This window comes from Macrobrachium rosenbergii, chromosome 5 (assembly GCF_040412425.1).
Source record: "Macrobrachium rosenbergii isolate ZJJX-2024 chromosome 5, ASM4041242v1, whole genome shotgun sequence".
Lineage (NCBI taxonomy): Eukaryota > Metazoa > Arthropoda > Malacostraca > Decapoda > Palaemonidae > Macrobrachium > Macrobrachium rosenbergii.
Window position 1 is genome coordinate 54,432,171 of NC_089745.1, and position 14,453 is coordinate 54,446,623.

Here is a 14,453-nt window from a genome sequence, read left to right on the forward strand (position 1 = left end):
ACATTGGGTTGTGGGCATTAAAATCACCTACTATTAACGTTGGTTTCTTAGTATTATTAAGTAATTCTTTGATTTTGTCAACGTCATAATTTTTATTAGGTTGATTGTACAAATTATGAATTACATAATTATCGTTTTTTATTCGTATTCTAATACTCGACGTTTGCAGATCAGTAAATTTTACAGGTACTTTGTCATAACATACTTTGTTATGTACATATATAGCAGTACCTAAATTTCCTCTTCCTCTCTTGATGCAGATGCTAAGGTATATTTACCTATCGTTAATATTGTTTTGTTGACATGTTGCAAACATAATATCATTGGTTCATATTCTTTTAATAAATGCTGTATTTCTCCTAGGTGTAATCTGGTCTGTAGACCATTTACGTTCCATTGTATAATATAACTATTGAAAATATTTTTTTATAGCGGTCGGGTTTTACTCTCTTTTTTTGTATTATCAATTTGGAATTTTTCTAACAATTTACTCACGACATTCATCTGTTTTTCCTTATAATAGACTAAGTGCTCAATACACATGCACCCTTTTTCATGGTTACTCAAATCTGTGTTTTCTTTTTTTCTATATTTCATAAAATTTCTTATAATGTTTGTTAAACCATCTTTTGTTATGCTTTTGTTGTTATTGCATAATTCAATGAAACAATCATTACACCCACAAGTATTATCATGTGTATTTCTCTTTTCATTTGCTCTTGTTCCAATTACTGGAGAAGGAGTAATCTCTTCTCCCTTGACATAATCATCATCATCTATGGTATGATTCTCTTGCACTTCTTCAGTGTTCTCGACATTTGCCTTCATAGGTTCTATTATTATTTTAGGAGATAAAGGTATATTCTTAGCTTGTTTTTGTTTTTGTTCCTTTTTCATCTCCTTTATCTTTGGTTTAACTGATGTTTCTCTAATAATAGTTGGTTTCTTTGTTTTGGGTGGTGTTCTCTCCAAAGGCCTTTTTTTATCTTTAATTTCCTGTCTATCTCTACCCTCTTCTGTCACTTTAGTAGCAGCATCCTCCTGTGTTTCTATCTGCATTAATATTTCAAATGAATTGGACAAAATATTATCCATCTCATTTGTACCTGTTTCTTTATTTTTTACAATTTTATTTTTTATTTCTAAATTATTAATTTTTTCTTGAGATTTACTTGTCTGTGCTCTGTTATTTCTATCTGTTTCCGTTTTTGCTTCATTTTTTGCTCTTGTTATTGAGGAATATGAATGTTTCTTAGATGGATCTTGCATTCCTCTCACTTTTAATTCCAATTTAGCCTCTCTGATAGACATCCCTGTTCGTTCTTGCAACATTTTCAACTCTGTATTGTATATGTAGTACACACACTCCTTGGACCTAGCATGGTGATCCTGTCCACAGTTTACACATTTTGGTTCACTACATTTCCATTGTGTGGCATGTTCGTCAGATCCACAATAAGCACATACAGGTTCATTATGACAGTTTTTCTTTGTGTGTCCATACTTACTACAATTTAGACATTATAGCGGTTTGGGAACATAAGGTCTCAATTCTCTATTTTGACCCAAAATTTTTATTTTTTGAGGTAACTCTTGACCCTCAAATTTTATTTTTGCAATTCTTAATGCTTTATTATTTTGTTTACTTGGTATTATATATACCTCACAGTCTTGGATTTTGGTATATCTCATTTTAAGAGAGTCCAACAGTATATTTTTGTCAACTGGTTCGTCATTATTTTCAGGAAGTACAATAGTACCCTGAATGCTGTTCATAGTGTCATGCTTCTTTACTTTTACATTTATATTGTCAACACTTTTTATTGACAGATAGTCCTCAGACTGGTTTTTTGTTGGCTTCTATAAGCCACGTCTTCATTTTTATTTGTCTAAACGACATTTCTGTCGTTGAGTGTCTTTTAATAAGAAGTTTTCTAACTTTAGGGCTGAGATTTGCTGTTCTGTTTCATGGTTAGAAACCTTGACCAACTTCCACTCCCAAAGAGGAGTCGAAGTGAGTCAAGGTTGGGTCAAGACGATATTTACTTTTTTTTGATTTGTTGTGTACTGGAGCATAAGGTTCCAGTGTGATTATATTTGGATTCTTTATTCTTTTTCCAAAGAAAGGTTGTTACAAGAGGTTCCATCGGTCGTCATCTGTGCCGAGTCACTACCATCAAAGGGCCCAGGGGTACTCGAATCTTTATTTTCACTTTGCATAAAGATTTGAGGGAGGAAAAAAAAAAAAAAAAAAAAAAAACAACCTGAAAACCTTAAAAAGATATCATCAGCCTTTCATGGAGTTCATTCCTCCACTAATGGCACAAGTGAGAACCGACTCCCAAATGTCCGCATCCCTACCCTACCCCAAAGGGGATGGCACAACATGATTAGAGTGGCTCAAGTGTAAGCCAACCTGCTTGATAGGACTGAGAGCATTACTAGAATACAATCATCCCCACCCTACTCACATTATGGGCAAACCGGACAGAATGCCTGAGAGTCCTATTCCCAGAACTAGACCCCCTGGAATCCGTGGTCCAGTCCCAGAATAGTTCCGCCTGAAAACTCAGGTCCGAACACTATCGGGCAGTTGATGGTCCTGCCACGGTTCTCACTATTTAGCCGGATATAAACCCAATCCCAGCTATGATACCTTTTCCTATTTACCAGGTCCAAGAAATTTGTAGCAAAAGTGAAAATATCCACGCCATTTAAATCGAAAGGTTTGTAGGTGATCCGTCAGGGCCCGGGCTCTTATTCTTCGTAAGAACGAAGAAGAAAAGCCAGGGCCCCTTACCCCCTCACCACGTGAAGGAACCTACTTCGAGGGGGTACTGTCGTATAAGATGGACGATCTCAGCAAAGTTCATCTGAAACTCAGGGAGTCCAAGTACTGGGGCACAGGACCCTCAAGTCCCTTCATGCCAGTCTTCCTGAGTTATTCCCTCCGCAGGAAAGGGACGCTCGCCAGAGCCCCCTGGCAATCTCTCAACCTTGAGCATATGACCGGACCAGCCTGAGGACCGAACTTGAGGTGGAGGAGACAGGCAAGAGAACCCTAGCACCCTTGCCCAGCCTGCCAGAGGCCAGTCAAGGCAGGTGAGTAAGGCCGTGGGAGGTCATCAACCAGCGGTGAGGCGCTGCATGGGTCACGGAGAGGGGTCCCGATCACACGAATGTGAATGGGGGCTGTCCCGAGGACATGCTACAGTCTTCATTGAAGCCAAAGCCCCTAAAGGAGAAGATGCCTGGGTGGAGGACTTCCTCTTGCCTTACCCAGGTGAGCAGGCCGGCAGGCCAGTGTCACCATTCCGGGACCGTTGCGTTGCTCTCTTCGGAGAACAGGATGGGGGTGAGAGAGCGCCTGCCTGCTCTGTACTCACTTTCTCTCACTTGGCCGTGCTGGCAGTTGGGCCCAGGTCCGTAGACCGGGAATCCTTACAGGTCCAGAAAGGTGAGCTCCCAAGATTGGTACCAGTGTGCCAGGGGTCCGTGGAACCTCAGGCAGTGGTTGCTCCCTTGAGCTCGGTAACTGGAGCCACAGTACTGGAAGTAACACTAGCAAGAGACCTGGCAGCCTTCTCCTTGGGGGAAGGCTGGCTGCTAGAAGCCCTACAGGACTTCTAACAGATGGGTGAGGCAACCTTCTTCTTCCTCCACTTGTTAGCTTTGGAAGTAGAAGGGGAGGCAGTGACAGCACTCGATGAAGATGACAACTTCCTACTCCTCTTCTTCGACATCTTCTTCCGGCTGAGGCCAGCCTTTGACAGTTGGGTGTGGAGGAGGACGTCACCAAGTGAGGACAAAGTGAATGGCAACACCTTAGAGCACATTACCAGAGGCAAGTGTAGTGTTATTAGAGCCCTCAAGCCAGTGGATGCAGTTATGGGAAGGCCTTTGGAAGCCTACAAGTGATTAATCAAACATAAAACATTCGGCGCTCCCGGGAGGCCTAGGGAGGGCCATAACTCCTTAAGCCCCTCAGGCTCCGCAACACCTGGAACAAAAGTTGAGTTAGGCAAGGCAATCCCCTTTCACCACGAGGAGGAGCGCCCTTCCAAGGACAACTCCCCCTTTAAGCAGAAGACTGCTGGAGAGTAGTCAACCTGGTCTTCTTACCCCTTCAGCAACTCTCTACTGACAAAGCAGTGGGAGACAGCAAAGGGGAAACCGCTCTTAGGAGTGGTAACAGCAGGTGGAAGTTTGGCCAGGGGCAAGGAGGTACCAGAGAGAATCTTCAGTGTCACTGGCGAAGTATTGCACTCCGATGACACAGGAGACATTTTGCTCTTTTGCTTCTTTTTCCTAGCAAACTTCACCCACTGTTCTGAAGGCCAGGCTCGACACTTGATACAAGGACTTGATTGGTTACAATCATGCTTGTGGCATGATACCACAGCATATGTGGGTCAATCTCAAGAAAGGAGAGGAATTGATTGCAAGGCTTGCCCTTCCCTGGATAGCACCTAAGATTTAAAGGTTTCTCCACCAAAGGCAGTTGCAAATTAGGAGGGTTTGCATATTGATATAATTATAGTAAACAGCAACAAACCACCATATATTTCAGAAAAACAAAAAAGAGAATGAAAGCAAATGGCAGTCAGGCAGAGAGCACACGAAGACATCTGAACACAATGGCAGCCGAAAGCAAAGTGGAGTGTAGACAGACGAGTGAGCAGAGCTTCCCCCCTACCATAGGTAGTTAACCCTTAAGGGGCGGGCGAAATATATATCAAACACACCTCCAGACTGGGCAAACTTTATGGATGGCCAATTTAAAAAAAAAACATCAATGGAAAGAGGAAGCTGTGCAAATGCACATGGTGTAAGAAAAAAAATGCTAGAGAATTTTTCCCTACCTTCCACAGAAGTTGAAAGTGACGATTTACAACCCTGTGAGGGGCCTCTTTTACAAGACACCCATAAAAATACAGTATGCTGATTTTACCAAGTTATACATATTTTTTCTAATGATTTATTTTATTTTATTTTGTAAAATTATAATTACAGCTCACACAATATATAAACAGATAAGAACTAAAATCAGTAACACATTCTGAGTATATTTGTAGTACTGTAGAATATTTACGAGATTTACTGAGATGGGGAGATGCAGTAACTTTTTGTGATGTATACATGTTTTTTCTAATATTTCTTTGCACTTTTCTTTGCAAAATTACAATTATAGCTGACATACTATCATAAAAGATAAGATAACCAACAGCAATCCCTGGGTATATTTATGAGCAAATAAATAAAACGACATTATGGGATAGAGGGGCAATACATTCACCCATTAAGTCCCATAGCACAATAAATATCGCCCCCCCTCCCCCCCATCCTGTGCTGAGCTACACAGTTACCATAAGTCATTTATCGACCATTTAAGTGCTATGAACATCTTTCCCGCTAAATTCATCCAAATCATATGGCACGTAATATTAACACTCATATGAGTTAGCCTGTCCATCACTCAAAACCTGTTATAGATGCTCATATGATGATACCCATCCATTAAGGGTTAATGACCTAGTTTGGAAGTTAAATGACTGTTCCAGCTCATATTCGCAAGCTAAATCCTATGTAAAGACCAAAAGTTTGTATTTGTGTAGGAAAAAATATTTTAAATATAATAGTATTTTTTTTAGGTATACTGTACAAACCAAAGCCTTTTATTTAGAAGTATCCTTCTAAGTAAAAAGTTAATTGACCAGCAGAGATGGGGAGGGGGGTTGTTTTTTCATTCAGCCAGAGGGACAGGGCAGGGTGGGTTGAGATGGGTTCAATTTATTTTACAAGCTTTGGTTTGTATTTCTAGGAAAAGTTACATTTTTATGATAAAATAAGATTTTATATATACTTACCAGGTAATTACATACCTAAGAGTTTCTATTAATCAGCAGCTAAAATTTGAAATCCGCAGTAGTGATTCTTTTGTTTTGGTGTAGGTAACTGACCCCGCCCACTTTCAGGAAAGAGGAACAACTGAGCAGAGAGCTTCAATTTGTTTATGCTTAATGTCCAGGTGGGGGGGTGGCAGGTGGGCTCCCACTCTGTAATTACTTGGTAAGTAATATAAAATCTTATTTTATCATAAAAATGTCTTTTTTATACAAATAACTTACCAAGTAATTAGATAGCTGATTCCCACATTGACAAGGGGTGGGATGCATGAAACATTAGTAAATGTAATGAGTTAAAGAAATAAAATCTTCTAGCATTACCAAAATGCTTGTTGTTTCCTTACCTGGTAAGAGAGCTGCAGCAGGAAGTTACTACCTCTGGTTTTGCGCTCATCTCAACCCATAGAGACATGGTGGTGTGGCCAAAGGTCGTCTACGACACATGTGGGAACTCCACAGCGAAGGATACCTCCGAATGCTAATGAACAAAATTTTGCCCCTGCCCAGGGAGCAGTACCATCATAAAACCAGATAAAACAATGCTGTTACCTACACCATAAAATTAAAACACCAACACCCAACCACTAAAAACAGTTAGGTATCCAAGCACAAAGTAAACCCCCGGGCTCCCCTACAACTAAACACCACGATTCAAGGCGAAGAGGTAAGGATGGAAGGGATGCTTCCTATACTGCCTTCCCCAATATCATGCCAGCCATCGATAAAGGTCCTAGGGTACTGCAATCGTTAAAAGTCGTCTCCACATCTGGGAGATAATGTATCGCAAATACATATTTACATCTCCAGTAAGTAGCTTGGAGGATAGAAGAAAGTGAGAGATTGTATTTAAAAAACTAATGAAGTAGCTACAGATCTAACTTCATGAGCTCTTTCTTTCAAGATAAGACAATCCTCCTCTCTCATTTGTGAGTGCGCTTCACGAAACAGAGCATTCTTCATAAGAGGACAAGATGGATCCTTGACTGAAGTCCAGAGGTTGTTTTAAGAACCCCTAATTCTCTCAGTCCTGTTTAGATAAAACTTTAGGGCTCTCACAGGGTAAAGGACCCTCTCTACTTCTTCCAATCCTAGCGTATCTGCTAGACCCCTAATGCTGCTGAAAAATTAAACTCACCAGGATTCCATCCGGGTTCTCATTCTTAACAAGAAAACCTAAGGTAAAGGAGCAGATTGCATCGCCTCCTGAGAATCCAACTCTTCTGTCAATGGCCTGTATCTCACTGACTCTTGGCTGTTGCTAAATGAAGCTAAGTTCAGATTCTCGAAAGGAGGTCCGGAGGGCCATTTCAGGACTACGTAAAGATTCCAGGAAACAAGTTCCAAGTTCTTTTATTTCTTCGTGTCAAAAGACCTAATCAGATCCGAAAGGTCCTAATTCGAGGATATGTCCAGGTCCCTATGCCTGAACACAGAGCTCAGCATAGTCCTGTAGCCTTTTATGGTAGAAGAGGATAAGCCTTCAGAGTTCCTCAGGAACAAAAGGAAGTCCACAATCTCTGTCAGAGTCTTCTTAGAAGAAGATATTCTATTGCTTCTGCACCAACTCTGGGAAATTGACCATTTGCTGTTAGATGAGGACTGACATCTTCATTTTGAAATAGCTTCCACAGCCTCCCTCAAATAACCTTTTGCTCTGAGGAGTTTTTTGACAGTTTGTATCCTGTCAGAGCCAGAGAAGACAAACCTTGATGAAAGTGCCTGAAGTGGAGTTGTCTGCGAAGCTTTTTCTTCTGAGGGATAAGTCTCGGAAAGTCTACCAGCAGATTTATGAGCTCCATGACTTCAAGAACTTTCTGTTTTGGAGGTCCAAAAGGCAGCTACCAGAATCGACAAATTCTGGTGCTAATGCAGGGTTTGTTCAACACATCCCTTATCATCCCGAAGGGAGGGTAGGCATACAGGAACTTATCGAACCAGTTGAGAAGCATGGCATCCATTGCCCGTGCTTGAGGATCTGGAACTGGGGAACAGAAAAGAGGCAGCCGATGATTCCTCAACGTCGTGAAGAGATCCAATGTTGGCTTTCCCCACAGTTTCCTCAGATCTAAACACACCAGTGGATCGAGAGTCCACTCTGTGGGTATGACTTGGTTTTGTCGGCTCAGTTGATCTGCCAACACATTCAGTTTGCCTTGGACAGATCTGGTCATTAACTTTGAACGATTCTGGTCCACCCAGATAAGGAGGTCCCTCGCTGCCTTACCAGGGGCCGTTGTATAGTCCAAGTGGACTGCTACCGTCCTCCCAAACACCTCCGAAGAAAAAGCTACCATACCCAAGTGGATTGTTTTTAATTCCTTGACATTTATATGCCATAACATCTGATTGCTTGACCACATACCAGAGATTTCCTTGTTCACTATGAGGGTTCCCCAGCCCTGATCTGATGCATCGGCATAAAAGTCTAAGTCTGGGTTCTGAGGGAACAGGGACTTCCCTTCCAGCAACCTGTCTCTTGACTTCCACCAAAGAAGGTGCTTCTTGACCTCTTGTGTCACCGGGAACATGAAAGAGTCTGGATGTCTTTTCCTTTCCCATTTGTCTTATGAAAAATTGGAACATTCTCATGTGTAGCCAACCCAGGGAGACAAACTGTTCTATGGAGACCATCGTCCCGAGGAGACTCGTCCAATTGTTCACCGAACATGTCTGGAGACGAAGAATTTCGTCTATCTTTTGTAGGCAAGACTATTCTTCCCAGAGAGGGAAAAGCCTGAAAAAGATGAGAATTGAGAGTCATTCCCAAATAAACTACCTGTGAAGGAGCCATCTGCTACTTCTGATGATTTATTAGTAAGCCCAAGTCTTGTGCACTGTTCCTTTGATGTGGAGCAAAGGATCCAATCGTCCATATAGAATGTTATGTTGATTCCCATCAGGTGGAGCCAACCTGCCGGGGGAGCAAGAATATGTATGAAGACTTGAGGGGCCGTCGATAGTCCAAAGCACAGGACCCGGAACTGGAACACCTGGTCCTGAGAAACAACTCTCAGATATTCTCGAGAGTCCGGGTGTAACAGGATGTGGAAGTAGGCATCCTGAAAGTCTATCGTGACCATCCAGTCTCCCTGTCGAATGGACGCGAGGATCAAATGAGTTGTCTCCATTCTGAATTTGGTCTGTTGAATAAAGACATTTAGGGTGCTCACATCCAGGACAGATCCCCATCCTCCTGATGACTTTGGGACTACCAAAACCTGACTGCAGAACCCTTCCAAACTTACATCTGGGACTACTCCTATCACCTTCTTCTCGAGGAAGGATGAAACTTCCTTTGCGAGGGCCAAAAATCTCTTCAAACTCTCGGAGTATGCAGTTAAGGCGATAGGCATCTGACTAAGGGAGGTCTCTCTAGGAAAGGGAGTGTGTAACTGCTCATCAAAACTTCCACAACCCACTGCTCCGCCCCTCTCTTGCTCCATTTCTCCCAATACTGGAAGAGCCTGGCACCTACTACAGTATGGAGGACATTTGATTCACTTCCTAGAGGAGGGTTTAGATGAAGACTTCTTGATGGTCTAAGACTGGAACCATACGTTTGGTCTTGAACTTGATGAGGATCTTTGCCTACCTCCACAATGGGGATAGGGCTGCAGAGACAATGACTCGAACTAACAGCAGGAGTGTCCTTAGTGCGCCTCAATGATTTCACTAGCACATCATGAGCGGATTTCTCCTGTAAAGAGGAAGAAATCTCGTTAACCACCAACTGAGTAAACAAACTGTCTTTAAATATGGAGGAGAAAAAACTGCAGACCTCCGAATTAAAGTGACTCCCTTAGAGGTGGACTGTATGCACCATAACTCCTCTTCTTCAACACTCCCATAGCGTGGAGGGAAGCTAACTCCTCCGCTCCAGGATATCAGCCTAAAAATCCGCAGACATGGCGGCGTATTCTTGAACCTTACCCTTACGTGTGAGGGTGTCTATTGACCAGTCTCCTCTCGCTCTGGGGGGAAGTTTACCCCAACCAGGGTGAGGAGAGGCCCCGAGAAGAGGTTGTCCTGATTGTCCCCAACCTTTAAAACTCCACGACTCAATTTCCCTTTCAAGAAGAAGACGAAGGGGAGTCCTCTCCCGAAGAAGAGGTGGCCAAAAGGGGAAGCTTGCTGGGAGAGAGAAACAATCCGGAAGGGTTAGTCACCCAAGGGAGTCATTGGGGGTGTATATCCCTCAGATGATGCCTTGGAAGGCTTCTTCCGGTACAGTTTCCTTCCCTCAAACTTCGCCCACTGCTTAGCCAACCAGGAGCAATACTCGGCGAAAGTAGAATCTCCAGAACACACACACCCCCTGCAAGAGGAGCAAAGGGCGTGTGGGTCCACATCAATATTAGATCTGAAGCTACTACACTTCTTCCCACCAACCCCAGGATACACATGCTGGGGTTTTATTATAAGACTTGTTGACTTGAACTTGCATTCCAAACACACAAAGCTTTATTTGTTCATTGTAGTACATTGTCCCAGTGGCTCTTCAGTAGGAAAAAAGAGAAAGATCCCATTGGGAAAACACAGCTCAACGGAAGTTAGGGCAGAGAGAGAAGAAACACATCTGCACCACATGAAGGATGATAGCAAATTGGAATGTTTACATCCAGGCAGGCGGGACTCCCGCCTCCCAGAGGTAGTTAACTGCCTAACCTCCTTATTTGAAAGTTCAACGGCCATTTCCAGCTGCGCTGTACGTAATTCCTAATGTAAAGGACCGATGGTTTGTATATTGTGTCAGAATTATTATTAACCTCATATCTATCCAACATGGTTGGGGACCCTTTGGGAATGCAGGGTTTTAGGTGGGGGAAATCGCTGGGAGAAGGACCGGACTGCCATGTAGTTGTTATGGAATGGTTCTATGCATGCGCAAGTCATTGGGGAGCCATATGTTCAAGAAGGGTTTGGCTAAGGAAACCTATTATAAAAGGAACTATACTAACCAAACATACCCTAACCTAACCTAGCAGGCCGTGTTACTTAGGACCACCCGGTGAAGGAAACTCCACTTTTTACCAAAATCTCCCCTATAATACTGTGCATGCGTGATAGCATTCCAGGATGGCCAGCATACAAAAACATATCAGTTCTGATGTTAATTACAGGTGAATTACAGTTGACCCACAAAAAATAACATTGAAATGTTAATAAACAACCAAAACACTATACGAAAAGTCAATTTCCAAGTTAATACCTGATGCAGAGCAACCTCAGAGTTCTCCCGAAAACACCATTGCATCTCATTCTTTTGCATTTTTGCTCAATTAAAAACCCAAATTTCCCACTATGGCCCCCATAATTGTAGGATATAGGCTATAAGGGAAATACAATATCCCTACTCTTTTTCTTCTTTCGAACTCATTAGTCCCACTGTACAGCAGGGTCGGCCGTTCGAGTCAACTTTCTCCATCTATTTCTATTCCTTGTATCTTCTTCACCCAGCCATCCATCTGATCTACTGATGCCTGACACTCCTCCTCCCCATCACTGGCATGTTCTTAGGTCTCTTGATTGGTTCCACCTCCTCTCTTCTTATTACGTGACCTTGTATCTCAGACAAGCTTCCATAGCCTCCTCCTGTATGTTACATAGGTAGATTTAAGTAGTAGCTGGTTGCCGACGATTTCCTTCTAAGATTGACTTTTCTACAGTTTTTGGTTGCTAATTATGGATTTACCTTCAATTTTTGTGTCGAACGAATGACAGTAATTAACCTTTAATTAACCCCTGAAGGCCAACCAACAAGGGGTTTCCGGGCTGATCTTAACAAGAGTGAAAATATCTCTCTCACCACTCTAGTTAGGAAGATGGTTCATATCCCGTCCGGCAAGTGCAATAACTTGTTTTTACTAGGGCTTTACTTTCCCCCACCTCCGAGGCCTTAAATCCACAGATAAAAAAACCAGTTTCCTAGGTAAAAACAGGATTCTAAGCTAATACAGGAAGTTTACCGATTACATATACCCACATTCTTGGTAATTTTTCGAAGACTCAGCCAGCCATTTCAAAGGTGCCAGCTAGCCATTTTGCATGAAAAACCATTTTGGATTTTTCATGCAAAATGGCCAGGAAATGATAGGTAGTAAAAGAACCTAAAAATACCAACCTAACGTAAACTAGGGGTGTTTACTGGTTACAATTTTGCCATATTAGTTATGGAGGGGGGGGCTGGTTTTGTCTTACCTTACAAGTCCTTATTTTCTCTGCTATTAGGCATTTGCGAAGGTTATGTATTGAGAAGAAATTTTTTGGTTAGATGTGATTTACCCAAGAAAAATATAAATTATAAAGCGGGAGGTGGCTGGAGTCTAACGAAAAATAACCCATTCTTCTTCTATCTTGACTCTCCCTCCTCTCCAGTAGTGATATTCCAGCAATCCATCTCACCATCCTCATCTCGATTCTTTCCTACAGTCCCTCATCTTTCCTCCTAAGTGCAAATATCCCTACTAGGCCTAATTTGGTGTAAACTTTCATTTAATACCACAACCACTCCCATGAGTGCAGTGTTTCATATCATCCCCATGGTAATGAATGCTTAAACATAAACAAGACAGTAGACTAAATAGGTTATCTTGGGTAATTCTAAGTATTAGCGCCGCACCTGTTTTTACCTTGGAAACTGGTTTTTCTACACTTTTAGGGCTTCTGATACTGGCTGTGCATTTGTTTGTTGTCAGCCAAATGGAATGTCCCTTCGCTGTGCTTAGTACTGGCCTGGGGGGGGGGGGTATCCATATGTTAACAAGTTACTGCACTTGCCGGACAGGATACAAACCATTCCAAACAGACGTAGCCGTGCTCTGTCTTGTGAAGATCGCGTATGGAAACCCCTTGTTGGATGGACTTCAGGGGTTAATTACAGGTTAATTACATTCGTGTGACAAAAACTGAAGGTAAATCAATAATTAGCAACCGAAAATTTTACAACAAGTCAAGTTAGAAGGAAATCGCCGCCGCGGAGTTACTACTGAGATCTACCCTATCTTGGTGACAGTAAATTTGCAATAGAGTTCAGTACGAATTTTGTATAAAGTACTATATTACAGCGACTTAAAGAACACAGCATGAAAATTCTGGTCTCAAGTCGGTGTATTAATACAGCCTACTGAACTAAATACAGCAACTAAATTATGGACTAACCTACAAGGGATGGGCAAGCTGTTTCGTAAGCTTAGGTATATTTTGTAGCTTACATCAGTCTATTAATATAAGGCCGAGACTAGGCTACAACCTAGGCTAGTCTGTTTAGTACAGTTTCTGACTAAGACCAGCCTAGCCTAGCCTATACTTACCACTATGAAACTAGCTGCACCCCGGCCTAGGCTAGTTGTCCATAAGCTGAGGTGTCATGAAACCTAGGACGGTCCATATTTGAACTGCCGACACCTACTTAAAACTTATATGACACACTTACGTCTTGTAATACTTACAGCTTGTTTAGGCCGCACGGAGCCTTTTGGTATGGCTCCACTCATTTTTCCCGAAGCAGTTCCGTACGTTATCAAAGTCGTCACATAGCGTAACTTTCCTGGAAGTCTGTTCACTCTACCTCTCTATTCTCTAAGTGTCATACGCGAGGCCAGCGAACAAGATAATCGAACCCGTAACCTTTCCTTCCTCTTTTGGAATATCGTCAACAGGTATGACTTTGTAACGGCACCCTTAATGACAGCTTCATAAACCACTTCTATTCCTTTTCTCTTCATTCATAACCAGTAACTTTTTCTTTCATTATATCTCCTCATATTACTAAGTTCCCTGTTACCTTTTCCTCTTTTTTCAGGGGATTATCTCTGAACACGTTCTGATTCCTTATCTATCACTCTATACACGTCATAAAATTACTCCTCCCGGGTAGTTTTTTTTTCTTGGTTATACACAGGGTTGTCCATGTAAATTCTGGAAAAGAAAATATTTGTCACCCTGTTCTTCCTACATAAATCATCAGTCCGGAAAAACGTCGTATTGATAATAATCACAATACGAAATACTGCACAAACCGGGTTATGCCCACGATTATTAGAATTCCTGTTTGCTGACGTTTTACACAGTAAAATTGTTGGTCAGTATTACATCCTGTCATGTAAATATGTCAAATTTAAGTACAACATCACGTGTGGTCAACTACCGATGGCACACTTCATTAGTTATTTCTTTCATAAATTCAGTTCACTGTAGCAGTGTATTGGTTTGTATTTTGCACAGAAAATGCACGATAAACCTGTAGCCTATATACGGTGTTACATCTTGTGATGTAACTATGTCAATTTGAGTTCAGCACCACGTTGGTCACCTGTACGGTACAGAGTGCATGCTTCATTAGTGAATTTTTTTTCAGTAATTCAATTCACTGTAGTATATTGTCTTGAATTTTGCGCAGAAAATGAGCGATAAATCTGTATTACAGCGGGCGGTATGATTTTGATGGAAATCATGCAATCCACAGATGTAAGGCCGCCTACTAAATAAATAAATAAGTTATAAGAGTAAATATAGTCTTTTGGTTTTCGTCGCTCACCCCACAAAAAA

General features: G+C 41.9%; 1 protein-coding gene across 2 annotated transcripts in view; it reads right to left on the bottom strand.

Moving 5' to 3' along the window:
* Positions 1-13,767, bottom strand: part of LOC136838806 (activating signal cointegrator 1 complex subunit 2) — a 151,419-nt gene extending 137,652 nt beyond the window's left edge. Inside the window, exon 1 of one of the 2 annotated variants that reach the window (XM_067104397.1) lies at positions 13,355-13,767. In XM_067104397.1, the coding sequence (XP_066960498.1) occupies positions 13,355-13,399 (45 nt within the window). In that variant the 5' untranslated portion in view covers positions 13,400-13,767. The remainder of the gene's footprint in view (positions 1-13,354) is intronic. The other variant, XM_067104398.1, reaches the window with a different exon arrangement.
* Between the last annotated feature and the right edge of the window lie 686 nt (positions 13,768-14,453).